This window comes from Lissotriton vulgaris, chromosome 5, assembly GCF_964263255.1.
Source record: "Lissotriton vulgaris chromosome 5, aLisVul1.2, whole genome shotgun sequence".
NCBI classification, from domain to species: Eukaryota; Metazoa; Chordata; class Amphibia; order Caudata; family Salamandridae; genus Lissotriton; species Lissotriton vulgaris.
This window is the reverse complement of record NC_141693.1, coordinates 1,140,812,719-1,140,833,844: the sequence shown is the minus strand read 5'-3', so window position 1 is coordinate 1,140,833,844 and position 21,126 is coordinate 1,140,812,719. Positions and strand designations below refer to the sequence as shown.

Below are 21,126 nucleotides of genomic sequence, written 5' to 3'. Positions count from 1 at the left end.
CTGGTGCTGATTGTGGACCTGATCTGTTCTTTTATAGTAAGAGATTTGTCAAGACAAACACCCATTTTTTGTATAACTAATTCAAGGAGTTGGGGCTGGTCCTAATTCAGAGATCCACCAGTCAGGTGTCCAAAGCTGTTGGGCATTGCCAAACAGCAACATTTCTGTTTTATCTGTCATCCAAGCCACAATCGCTGTCATACCTGCTGAGGAGCGATCTTTTGTGAGATTCAGATCTTTACTGAGAGTGCTGGTCATCAGCCTATGACAATGGTTGGAAGCCAAACAGTGTAGCAATCTTGGCAAGGGTGGCCACATAGATGTTAAGAAGTGTAGGGCCGAGACACCAGTCCTGGGGCACCCCTTGTCATGTTTCAGGGTGTGTGATTTGTAGGCACCCAGATTGATAGTCTGCGTTCGGTTAGTTAGGAAATCCTTGAGCCATGCTAGTGCTGTGCCATGTATGCCTACCTCTGGCAGCCACTTGGGGGGTTGGAGGTGCCGCCGAGCTCTGCCGGGGCCGGTTTTCGGCCGATTTTGGTACAGGACCGATTTTGCAGCTAAGCTGCAAAAACGGCCCTGTAACAAAAACGACCCCCAGGGGCCCAAAACCGGCCCCCACCCGTGCGGCGCACCGGGGAAATGCCCAGTGCCCTCTATGGGCAGTCCGGTCCTGCTCTGCAGCATCCTTAGGTGAGATACAGTGTTGAATGCTGCAGATAGATCCAACAGTACGACCAATAAAGGAATATTTTTGTCCAGAGAGCATCGCATTTGGTCGGTAACCGCAAGTAGTGTTAGTACTATGCATGGGTATAAAACACGATGGAGCCAAGTCCAGCAATTTATTTTTTTCAAGGTAATTCATGAGTTGAGTGTTTATTTGACCTTCTGTCAACTTACCCCGTAGGGGAAGTGGAGAGATGGGTTGATTTTTGGAAAGATCCATAGGTGAGGCATTGGACGTTTTTAGATTGGGGCAACCTGCGTTGCTTTCCAAGCAAAGGGTAATTTCCTGGAAATAATGGACAGGTTAAATAATGAACATATTGCGGGGCAAGCTGAGTGGATAAAACTGCAGAAACACGGAAAGGACAAGAATCTAAAGGCAGTGGCGGCTCCTCCATTGAGGGTGGAGGAGCGTCGTCCCACTGCTTTTAGGCAGTGTGATGAAAGGAAAAATAAAATGATATCTTGTTGTTATTATCATTTTATTGTGTCCAGCTGCTTTGTGGCGGGCAGGGTGGGGCTGCTCTGCTCTCAGAGCAGGGCAGGGAGGAGTGGTTTGCCCACTCCAAGTGTGAATGAGTTTTTGGTGGGCCCTCTGGGGCCGGCTAAACCAGTCATGCGCACTTTCCCCTTCTCCATGCAGGCTGCATTACAGCCTGCATGGAGAACATGCCTGGGCCCCAGTCTAAGTTTGCCACTGCGCTCAGACCAATCACAACGTTGCATTGCAAGATTCGAGGGCTGAGAACTGGGATTAGACTGCCCACTGTCTAGGTTAACTATTGTGGTAAAATTCTGATAGATTGTATTGAAATTTCCTTCAAAGTGGTTCGCTAGTGAATCACATAGGCTAATTTATATGCCTCTTTATCAGCACAGTTTTTTAAGTGGCGCCATCGTCTCTCAGGTTTTTTGTACAATGCTTTTTAGGTCAAGCAGACCTACGCTCAATGCGTGAGCATTGAGGGTGTCTGCTTCAGACCTATTGTGGCCCGTATTTAGGAATGTGGACAGCTACCAGACGCGCGCTTTGACGAGGTCAGATTTCACCTCGGGAGCGAGCGTCTGGTAGCTGCGCATGCGCGAATGAAATCCCTTGCTCACACATACACACAGGCAGCCCCCACCCCTCTGCATGCACGCACGCACACACACACAGGCGCGCGCATGCACACGCAGGCATACGACACACATACAGGCACACATACAGGCACACTATCCCCTACCTCGCATTCTCTCTCAATCACACAGTCACGCATGCGCACACACATTCCCTAGCCAACACACGCGCGCACACACCCCCCCCCCCATCCCCCACCCCTTCCAGGCATACACACAGGCACGCACGCACTTCACTTTAGCCCTGGGCCCCACTCACCGACTGCGCTCTTCCGGCGGGCTCCTCACAGCGCGGCGCGTCTCGTCTCCTCTTTACAATCGGGGCTCCCTCAGGTCCGAGGAGCCCCGCAACAGGCGCCACACTCCTCCTTCTCCCCGGCCCCCTCCTGGGGACCCGGGCTGATTCGGACCGGCAGGGCGCTCCATGCGCCGTCAGCTCGCGGACCTAGGGAGGCGGGACTTCCGGTCGGCCGCGACCGGATTGGCCGGCCGGCTAAGAGCTTCCGGGTCGCCGCGGACAGCGCGGCGGCACCCTACAACATGAACTTGTTCACTTTTTGTTGTGTCAGCATATCCGTTTCATGGGGAAAATATGGTAATTGTGCATTTGTTAAAATATAGTGACTATGTCAATGTAAAGCTACTGTCTGTAAAGGGGCGTGCCATTACACCATGGTTTCGTGATATACGTGCGAGAGGGTGCACTAAAATGCCCCATTGACACATACCACACCCAACTACTCTCCCGCACAGTAGATTTGCTACATTTGTGTTCTGTGTGAAGGTAGGATTTTTCACAATCCCTGTGATGTATCATAGATGGCAGTGTGAAGACGGTTCCAGCACCCACGGCATCACACAAGCTGCCTCGGTTGTTGCCCGGAAGCAGAGGGGGTTTCACGCACACAGACGAGACGAGGGCTCGATCAGGCGTGTCAGGGTTATTTTTCTCCTGTAGGCGTGAACAGGTGCCACCCATGCATCCGCAAGCAAAGCGGTGACTGCTGAGATCTCACTGCACGTTCACAATACGTGTTGCGCTCAGATTGTCAACCTTCCGAGGCAGATGAATAGTATCATTGTGTAGGCTGATGGTAGCAAACGTTATATGTTTACAGCGCTACGAAGTAGTTGCAATGGCTGAAAGCGCAAGAAAAGCTCCCACGTAGTTGTCTGTAGCACACCTCTACTCAGGCGTGTGTCTCTCTGCACGTTGGATTGTTGTTCCATGGCTGCGGGGGGGGGGGCGGCGCCCCCCTTTGGAGGCGCCGGGCCTGGCTGCAGAGACTGGTTGAACGGCTGTGTTTGGCAGAACCGGAGCGCGGCCGCCTCCGGCTTGCACGCTGCCCTCTTCCGAGGCGTTAAGTGCTGCGTCCTTTGTCCGCCGCGCTGCTGAGGGGGCAGCGGGGCCGGCGGTGGGTGCGCTCGGCTCGGCGCTGAATAGAAGGGCGGGGGGCGCTGATGCAGGACTTCCACGGGGGCGGCGTGAGCGCCATGTATGGCCATCCTTCCCCTGGCACCTTTCCCGCGCACCGAGCACGACGTGTATCCCCGTGCCACCTCCCCTCGGAGGCCTTTGTGTGGGATCAGGGGAAGCGTCGATTCTATGCAGACCGCATTGAGCGTGGGAGGCTGTCAGCATGGCAGTGCATGCGTCCAATGACACACCCACAGCCGAGACCTGCTGTCCGTGCCTCTGCCTTCACTCAGTGCCTCATCATACGTTGCAAGCTGCTGGGGAGACTCCGCTTCCCAGTCGAGGACTTTCCTTCAATAATCTAGTGCATTCTGGGAGTTGTAGGCTTAGTGCACTTGGAGGAGCGCACGTGAAAACAATGATTGGTAAAAGCAAAGCCCAGGACTGGAACTTGGTGTTCGTGGAAAGGAGAACCCAGTTTGCGAATCTTGGACTGTGGCTTTATGAGGGGCAAGTTGTGCCGGGTTCTACAAGTAACTGTTCTCGGGCTCTACAGCCATGTCCTTAACTTTTCAAGGAAAATCGCTGATAGATTTCTCAACAGCAGCTGTAAACCCCCTACAGCTAAACCATAGCAGCAACGCTGTGCCTGTAACATTGCACATGTTCTACTTAATCTGGCATCCCCTGAGAGCATTTGCGTTGTTCTGATGTTATTCCTATAACATAATGCTCCAGCTACTATCGTTCACAGTACGAAGGGTGTTTTTTGGTTGATGTCCTGTGTTGGGTTTGCACCGAATGTAACACTTTCCATTTGGATCAGAAAGTTCCATTTTTTTCAGATCATTTTTTTCTCATGTCTACAAAATTGTTCGGAAGGTTTTTTTACACTTCAAACGGGCTCAAGATCATCGTTCTTGAATAATGATATTAATGTTATGTGAGTTACTGTTGGCCTGTCGCTAGCCTCTCTGATCCGTCTCTACTTTGCATATTCAGTTTGGGGGGATAGTTGGATCATTTGTAGGTTTTGTGGTGGTTATTGCTGAGTCTTTGAATTTAAAAGCACTACCCAACAGGGGAGACCGGAGGGGAATGCTGAATCTGTCCTGAAATCATGCTAATAATGCCATTGTACATTAGGGGACAGTTAATCTTGGAGTACCTCAAGTTTAACCAGTTGTCTTTCAATAGCGCCTACCAAATTGACAGTATAAGTGAAGCGAGGGAATCGTGAGGTAGGTTGGAGAGACGAGTACAAATATGTAATGTCTGTCAATTCCAGTTACAAGGCAATACAATTTGAACATTGTGAAAGGGGGTGTAGACTTTCTACATAAGCACAACATATTGTAGACAAGCATTTGCAATGCAATAGGTCTCGCATTTACACGAGTTTGAGCTATTGGCATTGTGAATGACAATGCCTTTTACTTATGTTTTAAAAAATAAGGCATAAATAAAAGGCATTTTCATTTGCAATGCCAATAGCTCAAACTCTGTAAATGCGAGACCTATTGCATTGCAAATGCTTGTTACTTTTGAAGTTTAGATGATACCAGTGCCTTGTATGGGATGGTACAGCCTGGTACAGGTATACCAGCACTTTTTTATTTCGCGAGGGAGAGTACCTGCACTTCTCAAGTGCGACGTAATACTTTTAATTGGAGAGTACCAGCACACTGATTAGTGTATACCAGGGCGCATGATGTTATGTTATGTTATGTTATGTTATGTTATGTTATACAAGGGTTTTATATAGCGTGCGGCTACTCAAAAGAGTGTCCCGACGCTTTGAATTGCACACTAATCTCATAACACAACGGGAAAGTAAACAAAAACAGAAGAAAAGGAAACCTAATAGGGCCCGAAACTAAGAGGTGAAAAGCCAGGTTTTAAGCCCCTTCCTAAAGGCCAACAAGTTAGGAGTGCTGCGCAGGGACACAGGCAGTTTGTTCCACAACTGAGGCGCTAGTAATTTAAAAGAGCGGCCACCGATGCGCCATGATTGAAATTAGAGCGAGTTTTCAGAGGGGCTATTTTGTCAAATGCCGAGTTTAAGGCTGAACGGATGGAAGTGTGAACTTAAATTCATTTGTGGGCCGTCCACACCGGAGGAATCGACCTGCCCCCATCAGGATGCGATGCAGTGACGTCATTGGGAGGGCTGTGAATTCGGGTGATGACTCAAGCACAAGGGTGATGACGTGGAGGGAGAGGTCACGTTGGCAGAGGAGGGTGCAAGGGATGAGAGTTGGAACCGGGACACGCCAGAGGGAGGGAGGGCTCTGACTGCAGATGGCTCGGAGCCTGAGGTGGTGCCAGTCCACCAGCTGCCCTGGTTCTCTCCTGTCCCTAAGAGGCCCTGGAGCTTTCTCACGACTTGGCGAGATGTGCATTGTGTACTGCACGCAATCTTTTTTTGTTTTTTTTGCACGGCTGCCAGTGAGTCGGTCCCGGAACTTTGCACACCCTAGGCAACACTTATAGCTGCAATATATCTTGTGATGTCTTCAGCTCAGCACTTTTGAGAGAAGTGCGTCATATTGCAAGCTAAAGTTCGCATGCCACCACTTTGGCGTCTTTGCCTTTTAGGTGCAGAAAACGGGAAAATGTTACTCCACGAACCCACACATCGGGGCGGTAGCGCCGCAGCCGCAGAAAGTGGGCGGAGCTAAGAGCGGCAGAATCACGCAGAAGCATGAAGTCATTATGAGTCAGACCATGCTCTTCAACAGCAAACAAGCATTTTATGCTTGCTTTACAAACTCTGCTCCACCAAGAAATGGGTAGGAAACCTGCTCTGGTTCACTTACTGGTTGCAAACACCCCGCATTTTATCCCAGCTCAAGGCGTCAGACTTCTCCCGCAGAGATCCCTTGCATCAGGCAAGCCTCAGGATAAAATGCCGGCGAGAGGAGAGCTCAGGTTGTCAAATCACATGCCAGGCAGACCCACGTGCGACCAGCCAGTCACAGCTGTGACCCGTCATAAAATAGCATCGCTGTTAAATGAGCCTGTAGCAGAGCACCGGCGGTGACCTACAAGTCCGATTAATTCGCCAATGGTATAGCTCAGTGGGGGAATGCTCCTGTGGCAGAGATTCTCGTGTAGCCCGCAGACAGTCACACACTGGTCAAATATCGCGCTGGTTCCTTCGGAAACCTGCTGCCTGCAAGTTTTAACTCAATCTTTGTCCTTCTAAGATTCATTTAATCGATAACATGAATTGTGTATTAAAGAAACACCAGTTAAGTTTAAAACATGATTCGATTTGAATCGAGTGTTACACAAATGGTCGTGATTAGTCTAATAACAGCCTCAGAGATGTATACAATGCATACATGCCGAGCTTGACGCTTCCATGTCTCTTGACTGACTCGTGAAGTGATGCCAGAGTGTCTCTGTGTCCTGATGGGCTACTGACAGTGGAAGGGTGTGGCAGGCCCTTGGTGTGCTCAGTGGCATGACAATAGACCCTTCATACCTCGCAGTGCGGGGTGTGTGTGTGGGTGGGGAGGGGGGGGGGGGGTCCAGGGGATCCTCCCCAACACTGTGCACCTGTCATAAAAGCCCCTGACTGGGTCCAGAGCGTGGGGGCCCCCTCCATGTACTTTGCAGGGGGGTAACGGGGCTGTGTGTCTTGCCAGTGTGCTACACAACCACTGCTGCAGAATCCAATGGACAATGACCAGAGGCACTGACCTCGCCCTCTCTCTACCTGCCCTTCACTGGCCTCATCCCAGCACCAACTCTTCTAACCTTCCCAAGATGGGGCAGTGAGGTCTCCAACAACAAGCCAGCGCTTGGAGGAAACCTTTGTGTGTGAGAAGGTCCCCGAAGCATGAGCGGGATTGGCTGCTGACCAGGGTTTCACGAATGGTCAAGCACGAGCCTGGAAGGTAATCATTCTCAGCAAGTCTGGCTGCGGGCCAGGCATTCCAGGCCTCCAGTCAACGTCACGGGATGTTGGTTATCTGTGGCCCCAGGGAAGGGGAAACAAGTCGGTTCAAATTGAGTATGGGACCGTTCCAACTGACATCAGGTGCAAAGCCAAAGATGTGAGTTCAGACTCAATGTACGTGTAAACTCAAAGAAGTCAGTTCAAACTGAACCTAGGTTTAAAATAAAACAAGCCCGTGCAGGCTGAGCCGAAGCATACGTTAGTACAGACTAAAATAGGTGTAAATGTAATTAATTTATTCCATACGGAATGTAGTTTTAGACTGAAACAAACTAGCGCAGACTGGACATGGATATATACAAACATGTTAATTGTAGGCATAAATAGAGATATTTAGTACACTTGTTTTCTTTTCCTACTGAGGTCAAATTAATATTTGTGTAATAGATTTAGAATGTTGCAGCGACCCAGTCTTATAAAAACACAGCCTTTGTACTGCAGTGAAGTACATTATGAACAGCAGGGGCCATATTACGGAAGTGTCCCAGGGACACAATGGGCGTTTGCGACCACTTTGGGCACTCCTGGGCACTTTGGTAGTACAGAAGGGGCCACAGATTCTAGTGCGTCCCCATCTGTAATACCGAAAGCGCTGGTGCACATAAAGCACCAGCAGTATCATCAGAGGGCATTCCCTCATTTGCATGGAGGCATGGCCCCATGCAAATAAGGGAATTCATTTGTCTCTGCGCCCCTGCCATATTACAGACTCGAGTGAAGAGGCAAAGAAGCTGTCAGGAGGCCCACTGACAGTGGGCCCCCTGGTCGCAGCCTTCTGGGGGTGGATAAACCCATGGACCCCCTTCCCAGACATCCCATTGCAAGTGGATGCAGTCACTCACTGCACCCGCCTGCAAGGGAATCTCTAATCCACCTTAAAAGAGTAGGCGGTTGCCGCCTGCATTGTGAAACACAAAGTGGCTTCAAAACAGCTACTATATTTTTCGCCATCGGAAGTGGAGGTCCGTGACGGTCGACTTATCAGGAGAGACTTATCAAGGTCTTTGAACTGTGAAATATAACAGATGAATTACCTCCAAGCAGCAATAGCCTTTCACTTATCAAGAATTCCACCTAGAAGATTGATGTGACCACTGTAACCAATTTACTTTAACAAAGAGGAAATCCAATCGTGAAATTTTTTTTGTGTGACTACTGGAACCAATTCACCTACCATAGAGAAACACGGGTTATTTGGCCAGAACACCTGAGATTGTGTCCCCACAAGAAATACTATTGAGAAACTGCCTAAAGGGTTCATGAAACCACCGGAACCATCCTTTTGTTTCCGTTGGGAGACATGATTCGTCTGACCATATACCTTAGATCGCTTCTCCAGATATAATATTCTTCCCTTGAAAAAGTCTCTATGAGACTAAACACGTGTCGGCGGTGTGAGCTGGAAATTTTTATATGTCTATGAAAATAAAGAATTGGAAGTACAAAATATGGTCTGGATCCATAATTTGGAGTTTGCTGTTAACAAATTGACCTTTTTATAGCAATGAGTGGGAACTAATCCAGAATATATGTTTTGGTTTCTTTGATTGATTGATCCACAATACTAGTTCAGGACATTCTATACTAATAGACTCAACATAATAGACTTTGAGAGTGCTGTATTGACCTGTTTCTTTTTTCTTGGATATTGGCACTTTGTGCTGTTTGACACCCCAAGTGGTGGGTGTATACCAGGCCATACGAGCACCTCGTTTGATGACTCTGATATAACAGTCTAACAGTAGAACATTCCTTGTTGAGATATGTACTAACATTATGTGCGGACGTTTTCTCTTTTATTAGAGAAACACTACCACCATTCTTTCCTATAAAATGTTTTTCACATAAGTTCACAGCTGCCCTGGGGGAAGCGCATTCATGCTAATACAATGCATTTTCCTTGATTGCGCCAGGCGCACCTCTTAAAAGGTGTGCCCTGCGCAATCAAGGAAAATCTGCCATATGTATAATAAGGCCCCAGATAGTTTACAAAAATCAGAGTCTATATGCATTTAAATACAAAGCTAATGGTTTCATATACATAAAACATTTCTTTATTTGTTTCTGGAGATTTCTATAGTGCCACCTTGTGACTTTGCAGACACTTCGAAACTCTTTTGTACATTGTTTCCTAAGCTCCACTAAAATGGTTGGTGGGTGATAAGCAGGGGGCTATATAAGTTAGTGATGCATATGTGAGGGCAGCAGAGGTAGATTTCTTCGGCACTTTCAGCTAAGAAAGGTGCAGTTAAGCAGGATACAGTGTATTAATAGTGGGGAGTACGGTGCGAGGCATGTCGAAAAGTCAGGGCTCATTTTCTGTGGTCAGAGTCCAAGCAAAACAACTATCACATCACCTGGACACTTTTGTGCCCACTATTTGCTTCTAAAGTTCAATTTTGATCTTTCTGTAGATGAGGTAGTTTGGTTGAGCTCTGAGGAACTGATGGAGGGTAGTAGGGTCTGTGTCCCCAAGCTGTGCTCCTACAGGGGAGCGAGTCAATAAATTAACAGGGAGAGCCGAACCAGAGCCGAGCCAAGGTCCCTTTGATATGACCGATGATGTCTATGATAGAAAAGATGCAAAGCAGTTCAGTACTTGGCCAGTTTGTTGACGGTATTGAAGGTCAATGAACAGTGGTAGCCAGCCTGAGCCGACATTGAACTTGCCATATTCATGGAGGCTGCTATGGAATTCAGTTCTTCTGAGAGATGAGGACTATCACGATGTTATTGTGGACTCTTCTCCATATTTTCTTCGCATAGTTTGTCCCATTATGCAAATTTCCAGGTGAGTTAAATGAAAATATAACGCACAGGGATCTGTCCAGACTAGGACAATATTTTTTTATAGGTTGATGAGTTTTTGAAGGGAAAAATCAAGTAAAAGGTATTTACTTTTTTATGAATCAGGAGCTCAACTAATTTCCTAAACCAAAAGCGTAGAAACATGTAACAAACACAAGTAGGTTGATGTGCAACAGATAAGGCTGTACACAGTAACACAAGAGAGGGGGAGCATTATAGAAATAGACGTGATAATGTGATGTATAGCAATGATCGTTAGAGGGTCGAGGACATCCTGCCTGCAACTATTGAGGCGTATTAAATTACTGAAAAATGTCTCTGCAGTGTGACAAAGCAACAGGGAGAGAATGAGGAATGCTGGGATGTGCAAAAAAACACAGGTTTCTGCTGCTGTTAACCAAATCCAGCCTTCGGAATCTGCGGCAAGTACACAAGAGGTAACACTGTCCATCACCTGTGCGACCAGCACAGAGGGAGGAAGTCTTTGTCGTTTCTCGTCCCTGCTACTGCTATGAGGACTATTTTACTGCATCTCGCAGGACAGGAGCGTTGACATTGTAAGCCAGGGCTGGCTGTAGCGGGCATCGAGGGGCCGCTCCTCCGCAATGGCGGAGGAGCTTCGCCCTCTACCTCAGCCAGCAGCCGAAAAATAAAACAATATTGTTTTATTTTTCGGTATGTGGGGATGGGCGGGTCCTCGCCGGGCAATGGTAGTGGGGCGGAGGGATGTGTGCTACTAACTGTGTATGTCTGTTTGGCTGGCCGTCTAGGCGGGCCAAACAGACATGCTAGATAGGTTTCTCCAAACTGGCTGTATGGGGTCCAAGAAGCAGAGAAGCTCTGCGGTGCGAGGCGTCAGAAGCAGCATGAGTTATTCTGGACTACGGCAACGCCCTTTACGCTGGAATCAACAGAACTCTTCCACACAAGCTCCAAACCATCCAGAACGCAGCAGCCAGACTCGTCCACGGTTCCCCAAGGCACGAACGCATGACCCAACACCTACGAGTCCTCCACTGGCTCCCCATCGAGAAGAGAGTAACCTTCAGAAAACTCACCCACGCCAACAAATCCCTCCACAACTTCAGACCCAAATACCTCAATGAGAGAGTCTCCTTCCATGTGCCCAAAAGGAACCTCCGCTCCGCCGTCCTTGCCATGGCAGAGACCCCCGCATCCTCAGAAACAGAGCAGGTGAAAGAGCTTTCTCCTACATCGCAGCTAAGACTTGGAACAAACTCCCAGTAAACATGTGACCCTCCCAGACCCTGCACACCTTCAGGAGGAACCTCAAGACCTGGCTCTTTGACTGAACCAGAGCTGCACCCCTACTCCCCCCAATGCCTTGAGACCCTCACAGGTAAGTAGCGCGCTTTATCAACCCCAGATTGATTGAATGATTCTCCCCCCTCCGCGCTCACCCGTGCCTCCCCCGCATGCTCCCTCTCCCGCGTGCTCCCTCCAACTGCCCACCACTGTCCATATATATCTGCTGCCACTGAGGGCATCAGGCATTTACTTGGGAGGCTGGAGGGGGGGGGCAGTTTTGGAGTGGTGGGGGCCAGTTTTGTTACTGGGGGGACTTTTTTTGAGCAGGGCTAGAATATTGCCCCCCAGTTACAAAAGCAGCAGTGTTGGGGGCCTGTTTTGTTAAGCAGCAGTGCTTGAAACTTTCACCCTCCTCCCCCTGTTCTGTTCCCCTCCCCTCCCTGCGGCCAGTCCGAGAAAATTGCCAGGGCTGCTTTGGGCTCCGAGTCCAGCCCTGTTGTAGCCTATATACTGTGTTACCCTGGTGCAATCCTCTGGAGCCCAGCTAGTGCCTCTGACTGTCAAACAAAGATGAACCAACTTCAGCTGTATGTACTGTGCCAAGAGCTCTGCGCAGGTTTCAGGCAGGGGGGTTGGAGCTGTCCTCACCTACGCATTAGAAGACCCAAGGACAAAGACTGTGTCGAACCAGCGTTTGGTGGAGCCATTCTTGCTTTTGACTCGGTCACCCGCACCATTCTACTGTCCAAGCTAAAATAAAGACTCAAGAGGCGCTATCAATATTAGAATACGTTTTTCTTAACAGACCACATAAAATGTCTATCCTTTAATACTTTCTGTTTTGCAACCTCAAAGGTCACACGTGGGATGCCACAAGGGTCTGTTATGTTCCTTTTTAGGGTCGAGCTTGCGAGAGCATGCGCTAACAGCCTCGTAATTTGTCATGGTAGGCCTAACATAATTTCCGTTCTTCTCAATAGAACAAGGATCAAGCACTGATTGACTCAACTTAATCAGTGCCCGTTCACTGCACCCGACGTGATTGAGGTACCATTTTGATCTTTTCTACTTTTAGTGCCCTCCAAACAGAAGGTGTGTTTCTGGCAAAAACGTGCTCATCAGAACAAACACAATTGCAATTTAATTTCTATAGTTAATTTTCTTTTTTACTTGCCAAGTCTTCTTTTTTCACTTTGCGCTTATGTTTTCTTTTGTTTTTGCTGATGGACACTGTTCCCAAAAGTTGAGGATTATCTGATTGCAAAGCGACATGGTTTCTTTCTTATGTATAATATCTGAAATGATGCTTTAATACATAATCATGCAATACACCCCAGTTCACCTCACTCCAATCTGGGCCACTCCAATCCACCCCACCCCGCACCAATCCACCCCACTCAATTCAATCCAACCCAGACCAATCAAATTCTCTCCACTCCAATCCAAACCACTCACCCCAATTCACCACATTGAATCCTCCCAACCTACTCCAAGTTGCTCCGCTCGAATCCAAAACAATCTGTCCCACTCCAAAACAATCACCCTCATTCCAGTCCAAAACAATCTGCCCCACTCCAATCTAAAACAATCTGCCCCACTTCAATCTGCCCCACTCCAAACCAACAAGATCTCCACTCCCAATCAGTCCCACTCCAATCCAAAACAATATGCCCCACTCCAATCCACAACAACCTGCCCCATTCAATCCAAAAGAATCTGCCCCATTCCAATCCAAAACAATCTGCCCCACTCCAATCCAAAACAATCTGCCCAACTCCAATCCAAAACAATCTTCCCCACTCCAGTCTACTCCACTCCTATCCACCCTACTCCAATCAAAGAGTTTGCCCCACTTTAATCCGCCCGACTTCAGTATTACCCACTCCAATTTAAAACAATCTGCCCACTCCAATCCATCCCACTTCAATCTTCCCCACCAATCCAAAACAATCTGCCACTCTCCAATCTGCCCCACTTCAATCCACCCGACCAAACCTCAATCTGATCCACCTACACCAATCTAATCCAGCTCAATCCAATCTATCCCACTCCAACCCAATATACCTCAGCCAATCCATTCCACACTACTCCCTCTCCAATCCTCCACAATCCAAACCAAACAATCTGCCCGAATCCAATATTACCCACACCAATCTGCTCCACACCAATCCAAAACAATCTGCCCCACTCAATCCAAAACAATCTGCTCCACTCAATCCAAAACAATCTGCCCCACTCCAGCCTGCCCGCTCCAATTAGCCCCACTGCAATCTGAAACAATATTCCCGACTCCAATCCAAAACAATGTACCGCAATCCAATCAGCTCCACTCCAATCCAAAACAATCCGCCCACTCCAATCCAATCCACCCCACTCCAACCCAATGCACCTCATCCCAATGCAAACCACTTCACCCCAATCCAATCTGCCCCACTCCAATCTAATCCACCCCACCCTACCCCACTTCAATCCTCCCCTCCCCAGTCCAATCCACCTCAATCCATTCCACCCCACCCCAATCTAGTTCACCCTGATCGAATCCACCTCAATCCAATCCACCTCACTCCAATCTAGTCCACCCCACTGTAATCCAGTCTGATCCACTCCACTCCACTCCACCCACCCCATACCAATTCACCCCACTCTATTCCACTTCATTCCACCCCACTCCATAATACCCCACCCTACTCCATTCCACTGCACTATCTTCAATCCAACTCCAGTCAACCTCACTCTAGTCTAATCCACCTCACTCCATTTCACACCAGTCCACTCCAGCCCACCCCAACTCAATCCACCCCACCCCATCTCACCCCATTTCAATCCACCCCACTCCAATTTAATCCACCAAAGATAATTGATCATCGGCATATATCAATGGTATAGACTTTAGCGAGTCCATCGATAAAAGTCAATCCACTAGTTTGCTCTCAAAGTACCATACTGATATCGTTTTCATTTTCCTCACTCCCCTTAGACGACATCCCACCTGTCCTTATGTGTTTAAACCAGTGCTTAATTTGAGCTGGTGGTTTCCGGTGCTCGGCACCAGCACTTAATTGTAAGCAGCGGAACTTATGACAGCCTGCCACATACTGGCTCTGTTTGTCGAATTTAGTGATGAGCACAACATTTGTCTATTAATTCAGTGTACATTATAAATGACTAATACCTGCTGCCAAAGTCATTCTTATAGCTTTGGGGGCAGGGATAGTCCAATTTGTTACACTTGTAGGAGTGAGATAGTTGGTAGGGGGAATGGGTGGTGCAAGCTGCAGTGGTCTCCTGACGAGGGCCCTGGCACTTATTTTTCTCACAAATTAAGCACTGGTTTAAATTTATATCTTCAGATCTCAGTAATTGCAAGCCAATATTACCTTTTCTTTCACCAATAAGTTACATATTTTCATGTGAAGTGGATTAAAAACTGGAAAGGGTTTATTGTGTCTGAAGCCATTTGAGCCCAATGGGCGTTGCACGCCTGCATTGGGGTGTAGCAGAAAATCTATGCCATTCATAGATTTCAAGGAAGTATTCACTCGCATAACATTTATGGATGTGGCATTTTTACAGAGGGGGGACTTTTAGTTCCTAAACTTGATGAAAATCTGCATCCGCACATTTCCTTCTTTATTTCTCCACAGGCATCTTAGTCTCCCTCTGAAGTTACTCATTCCCCTTACGCTTGTATTAAATGGGCGAGTGCTTCTTCCTCATTTCCGCCCTAAAAATGCAAATGTGCTTGCGTTTCAAGCTAGGAAACTACAAGCAAAAGGCAAATGAGTACTCACAAAAATAAGAGTGTGAGTATTCCCTATTTTTAAATCAGCCCACCTTGGAACATCCATGCGGACGCCCCACCTTTCATCTTGCCTTTGCCGTATCACCACCATTCGTCCTAAGTTTCTTCTTGAGCAAATAAAGTTTGTGAGAGTACCATTGTGCCGCCTCACATTCTATTAAGCACATCCCCAGTGATATGAAGTAGGAAAATCATAAAGAAACCTCCAATATCAAATGAATATCAATGGCCTGCCAGTGCTGCAAGAGGAGCTAAAAGCCACGTTCGTATTGAGAACATTAGAGTTGTATCCAGTACCCAATGTGGACCATATTGTGCCATAAGCGAAGGCTTCAAAGAACTAATAGTGAGTGTGTGGGGGTTATTCCATATGTGGGGGTAGTCTTGAGTCATGAGAGATTAAACCCTGAGTGGGTCATGATCAGAAAATCTCTAAATAATCCATACATTGAGGATCTGCTTATCTGCTTTTTGTACAAAACACAGTATTATCATAACTGCAATCAGATCTGAGAGCCTGTGTGTGTGTTTGTGTGTGTGGGTGAATCGCTTATCTGGGATTATACGGGATAAAGTGTATCCGCAACTAGGCCAGGAGGTTGCATCATTTACATCCAATGTCCGTGGCATGGTACAGGTCTCGCCCTGTGTTCTCTGATGCTTGGCACTCCTGCCTAGTGGGTGTTACCTGACTTTGCACTGCATCTTTTACACAAACGTAACCTCCAGAATATAGACTGTCAAAATTCGACCTTTATTTACTTTCTAAAAACAGCCAATCTCACTTCACATATATTATAATACTGGATTGAATCTTTATTCCAACTTCTGTCCTAGCATATGTTGAGGCAAGTCCTTGATGGTGTGTTTAGGTGCAGGTCAAACGTTTTGTAAGGAGGTATTCGTGTAAGGTCGAGGTTTGATTGGCTGGTTTTGCAAAATATGTTTCCGGAGGGTGTATTCACATTCTGCCCACAGAAGCCAATGCCAGGATGGCAAGTGATGCAACACTGTAGTTCTCAGTTCTATAATTCAGCCTGCAGTATTCCATTGATTCTAATGTTTGCACCCCTTCTTTGCAGTGGCCCACCCCCAGGATCCCAGCCATGCCGCTGACAAGCCTGTTATCCAGTGCCATAAGTGTGGCGACCCCTGCAAAGGCGAAGTGCTGCGAGTTCAAGCCAAGCACTTCCACATCAAGTGCTTCACCTGTAAAGGTAAGGTTTCTGAAGATGTTGTTTCTTATTTCAAATTTTAATATGGTATTCACCCATTTATTCTGGACAAAGCTCAAACAGCGTGATTGTGACCCTTGTGCAGGGCTTTAAATGGGATGAAAAAACTGGGGGTCTCTCAAAGGGGTCAATGTAATTAAGGGCGTGGCTTAAAACACGCAAGCTAAAAATCTGTGCTTAACATAGTGTGCCGCTGGACTTGTATTTTGCTGTTTCTGTCATTGCATCCAGATATATGATACAACAAATAATATTATACCTACAAGAAGTCAGGACTATTGGCTTTGCCAATGGTTGTTAGTTGCATAAGATAAATAAGCAGCAACTATGGCTTGTAATTGATATTGAAAAAGCTTCCACTTAAAGCCCTGGTGACACCACAACAATGTTGCTGCTCCCAAGTTTCAAAAAGAGAAGGGAAATCCTTAGAGAAAATGACTCTCTTGTAAGGATTTCCCTTCCCCTACAAGGCTCACCTGGCATGAAGTCATGGCGTAACTTCTCCACTACAGGGGCGGTGCATCCATTAGGGCGCTTGGACGTTGCCTCACCAATTAATTTGAGGCACTCGAGAGTTGAGTAACAACTAACAAGCGTTGCCGTCACTCACTCACATTTATTTAAATCCCAGGCCGCCGGAGGCAGTTGGCTCAGAAGGGGGCGGGGCAGCAGGAGTTTAGCACAAGTGTCTATCATGAGTCATCATCAGGACATCGATAATATGTATCAGGTGCCGGTCGGCAGAGCGCACAGCAAGAGTGCGCATGTTCTGTTTAGGGTTCAAAGAATTTTGCGACAAGCCCGAACATGCGCACTAGGCTGCTCATTAGAACAGCGAGGGTTGTTCCATGCCTCTCTTCTAATGAAGCAGCCTAGGGCGCATGTTCGGGCTGGTCGCAAAATTCTTTAATCCCTAAATAGAACATGTGCACTACTACTGTGCAAGCCAATCCCAATGCTGCTGGAGCAGCGTCTGGATTGGCTGAGACTCAGGCGGTACTTGACTTTTTGCGCTCCTCCCATCCAGAACAAGGGATAGCAGCCACCCTCCGTCAAGTCCACCTCATACAGGCCGGCTCTCACGGGCACCAGCTCCACCGTCCGGCAATGCGTCTGGGCCCAGCAGGCGCGTGTTCGAGAGGCACCTGAAGGTAAGCTCGATGCGCAGGGAGTCTTGTTTTCTTGGTAGAACCACCGTACCTCTTCGGGTCTCAGGTCAGTCACTATGTGGTAAAGAAGCAAGGAGTTTTCACTTCCGAAAGGTTGCTGCCACTGCTTTCCGCCCGTGAGAGGCCCAGAGGGGCCTCAATGCTCCTGGTTATGAGCAGTTGTCATGGGAGTAAAACATTTGTTTTTCAGCCTCCACAGATCCTGTCTATCAAATGCCTGTATATGTAACAAGTCCGCACTGCCTGTGTGTGCTTACCTTCTAGTAGAGCTCGACATTCGCGCTACGACCGCTGCTGACGGCATTTGCTCTCACTTCACCATAAAATGTAGCGCCCACTACAAAGTAATTGTGCTTTTGTGCAGACAGATGTATTGGTTACTCAACAGTAGTGCCATCCCATCCCCCCACCTGAGTTTGATAAAATGCAGAGTCCCAGTACTTTGCAGCAGATGCCTTAACCTGTTGGGCTAGGTTGAACGTCGTCCTCCACCCCGTGCTATGACTGTCCAGACTCACCAGAGCACATGCATGGAGACCCTTCGCTTGTTCCTTGCATGCTCCTTTTGGCATAATGTCCGTCTATGTGTGTTTTTTTATAACTCCCTAGTTAATTTTGTTTTCTGTTTTATTATACATTATGACTGCCTGGGGATCGCAGGAAAAATATTCTTAAATGATCTTAGGAAGTTAAAAAGGAAAACAGTTAGTTCAGGGCCAACAGTCCAGAATTACATTTAGTATTTGCCTTTGATATGTTTAAAATTGTATCTGGTGTATAAGAATTGTCAAATGGAAATATCTTTTAGGAAAAAGAGTTACAGATTTGTTTGGTATATGTTTGCAAGAGAAACACAGTTTTTGGCTTCAATCTACCACTTCAGTATACTCCCTCCCCCAAACATGCCAGTGCAGCTGCATTATCCAGCTTTTGTCGTTGATTGTAGGCAGGAGGCAGTTGTTTATATAGCGCCTAATAGTGTGGTTAGACCTGCTTCTTGGTAGCACAAGTTTAGCAAATGGTTAACTGAAGCACAGGGCAGTGGAGCAGCCAGCATCATAACTTGAGTCTGTTGGTACCACAGTGGAACACTTTTGCACTGAGCATGTTCATATGTGAATAGTTTTCACAGTTCTCGACTCATTTGTTGACTTGCATAAGAGGTGTCTGAAGGAAATACAGATATGTTTGAGAGCCTTGGAGCGAGAAATTGCTACATTCCCTAAGCTCTAGTGTCCAAGTAAATTCATCGCCCTGTCAATCATGGTATTGTACATGTTCGCTTGTGGTTCTATCCAGTATGATTAAGAATAGTTGTGCTACTGCTGTACCAGTAAATTGTTGTTCATTTTAGTTCCATATTCCCAGAGCATTCTCATTGTGTGTCAAACTTCTGTGTGTCAAACTTCTTAACTCCCACAACTCTAAACAGTAGTATTGACTGAGCTGTTCTTCACACCTTCTGGTTTGCTTGAAAATGCACCATTTGCCCACTCTTTTTTCTCTGGGGAAGAAGCCCCGCGAACCCCCCTTAGGTGGTTCAGGCTCACTACGCTCGCTTGCCATAGTGAAGTACGATAACTGTTTTACGCCTTACCAATTTCAAATGTCACCAGCTGCCCCTGCTCCACTAGTGAGAAGTGAGCAGTGTGAGCAGAGCACATTGATGTGCCTGCTGTCCCTGCAGTCCAGTAAAAAACGGACTGCCAGGGCACAAAACAGAGCCCGTTTCGAGGCCTCCTTTAAAAAACTGCCGGTGCTCAGACCCGATGAGACCCGGCCCCCTTAAGGCCCTGCCCTCGGGTAAAGTTCTCTGCTCAGTCTGATTCCCTACGCAGGCAGAGAGCCATCCACAAAGTGCTCATATTTGACCCAGAGTGCTCATGAATTGCTCTCCTTACAGTACAAGTGGTTAAACGAATTTAGTGATTTAGAGTTCACAAGCCCTGCGAATCGCTAAATGACATGGTTTGCAACTACTAACTCATCTTTTCTCATTTCCCAAATCTATTTCGCGAATTTTTTTTTTTAAATCATAAAGTGGGTTTAAAATAAAGACTGAATCACAGTTTGGAAATGGTGTGTTTTTGGCATTCCTTCAAAACTGTGAATCGATAACATATGTTTCAAAGGTTTGCAACCATAATTAAAGTTCTCTATTAATCAGTTAGAAACTCCCCAGTTGGGATAGTAACTCATTTGCAAAGCTGTAATGGACCTCTTTCACCAAGTTTTTCAAATTTTTTTTAATTTTTTTTAAGAGCCCCGTTTCCATGAAGGAATTTCACTTGCCTAAAATAAAATATGTTTCCACTTTGAAATTCATTCACAGGCATGGTGGACAGCCGTCCCTTGCAGGGGGTTGCAAACTGCAACCTGGCTAGTGAATATTAAATAGGCAGATAGTTCTGAGATTCCTTTAATTTCTTGTTTTATGAACCAACCTATTGGACAAAGGTCAGTTGAGTGCAAAGAGTTGCTTCACAAAGAGATAGCGCTCGACCAGTATGTTAACGTGTCTGGCCCACTGTTCGGTGTGGTTTTATACAAAGTCTGCTGTTCAGCTTCACCTTTATTCTAGAATTGAGTGTAAATGCAGCATGATGTCCAAGTGTCTACCATGGGGAGGTTTTGATGTACTTGAAAAAAAAGATTCACCATCATGGGCGAGGCCCTAAAGACCTTTCATTGGGCTTGAGTAATCTGGAGGCCTCTCATGCAAACATGTAAGTCTAGCAGGTAGATGACTTTTGCTGCATAATATGGCAAATATGAAATCCTTGCTGTAATGGAATGTAACCTACTGTAAGGTGGATTTGTAGAGTGCTGCGTGTCACCTGTGAGAGTATCCAGGCACTAAGTAGGTGTGTGTAGGCGTGTGGCGAGGCTGGGCTTGGGTACAGGCAGTCCCACAAAAAGGCTAATTAAAAAGCCAGGTGTTCAGCTTCTTGCGGAATTCAAAAAGTGAAGAGGAGGCACTGATTGGTTGTTGGAGGTCTTTCCAGGGTTTGGTTGCTTGGTAGAAGAATGATCAACTTCCTGTTCTGCTTCTGTGGATGCTGGGTGTGTGTGTGCGAGTGAGAGTGATGCTGAGCGAAGTTGTCTTGTGCGTTGATGGAAGTGAAGCCAATGACAGAGGTATGTGGGTCCCGTGTTGAGTAGTGTCTTGAAAGTGTGTGTGAGAAGATTGAACTGGCAGCACATTTGGACAGGGAGCCAACAACCCTCCATAATGACTTTTTCTCTATCTGTTAAAAACCATTTGTTATTAGTGTTTATGTACATGTAGGAAGGATGCTGTTCCCACTACAATTTATGGTGTCATCTACTACTGTAGACATTTTATCTTGGTAAAATACTGAAAAATGAAATCAATACAAGTCCAGGTTCGTAAATATTCATTTGGTAAAGTAGCAAAATGTGGAAAGATTTTAGTTTGAAACAAATGCACCAGCCACTGTGTCATATCCTGAGTCAGGCAATAAAAGGAATCCCCAAAACTGATTAAAATTCCGAAATAGTTAGGAATTTCAAATAATAATTATTTTAAAAGTGTTAGGATTAATGCCAAAGAAAACAGGTTTCTGTAGTCTGTTTTCTATGTCTTCCAC

The 21,126-nt window shown here is 46.8% G+C and overlaps 1 protein-coding gene across 17 annotated transcripts in view; it reads left to right on the top strand.

Annotated features, from left to right (window-relative positions):
* Window positions 1-21,126, top strand: part of ABLIM1 (actin binding LIM protein 1) — an 899,845-nt gene that overhangs the window by 415,694 nt on the left and 463,025 nt on the right. For all 17 annotated transcript variants that reach the window (XR_015295979.1, XR_015295980.1, XM_086922894.1 and 14 more), the window contains exon 2: window positions 16,194-16,328. Coding sequence is in view for 15 of the 17 variants with exons in the window: in XM_086922894.1 (XP_086779020.1) it covers window positions 16,194-16,328 (135 nt within the window). In the remaining 2 variants the exon portion in view is untranslated. The remainder of the gene's footprint in view (window positions 1-16,193; window positions 16,329-21,126) is intronic.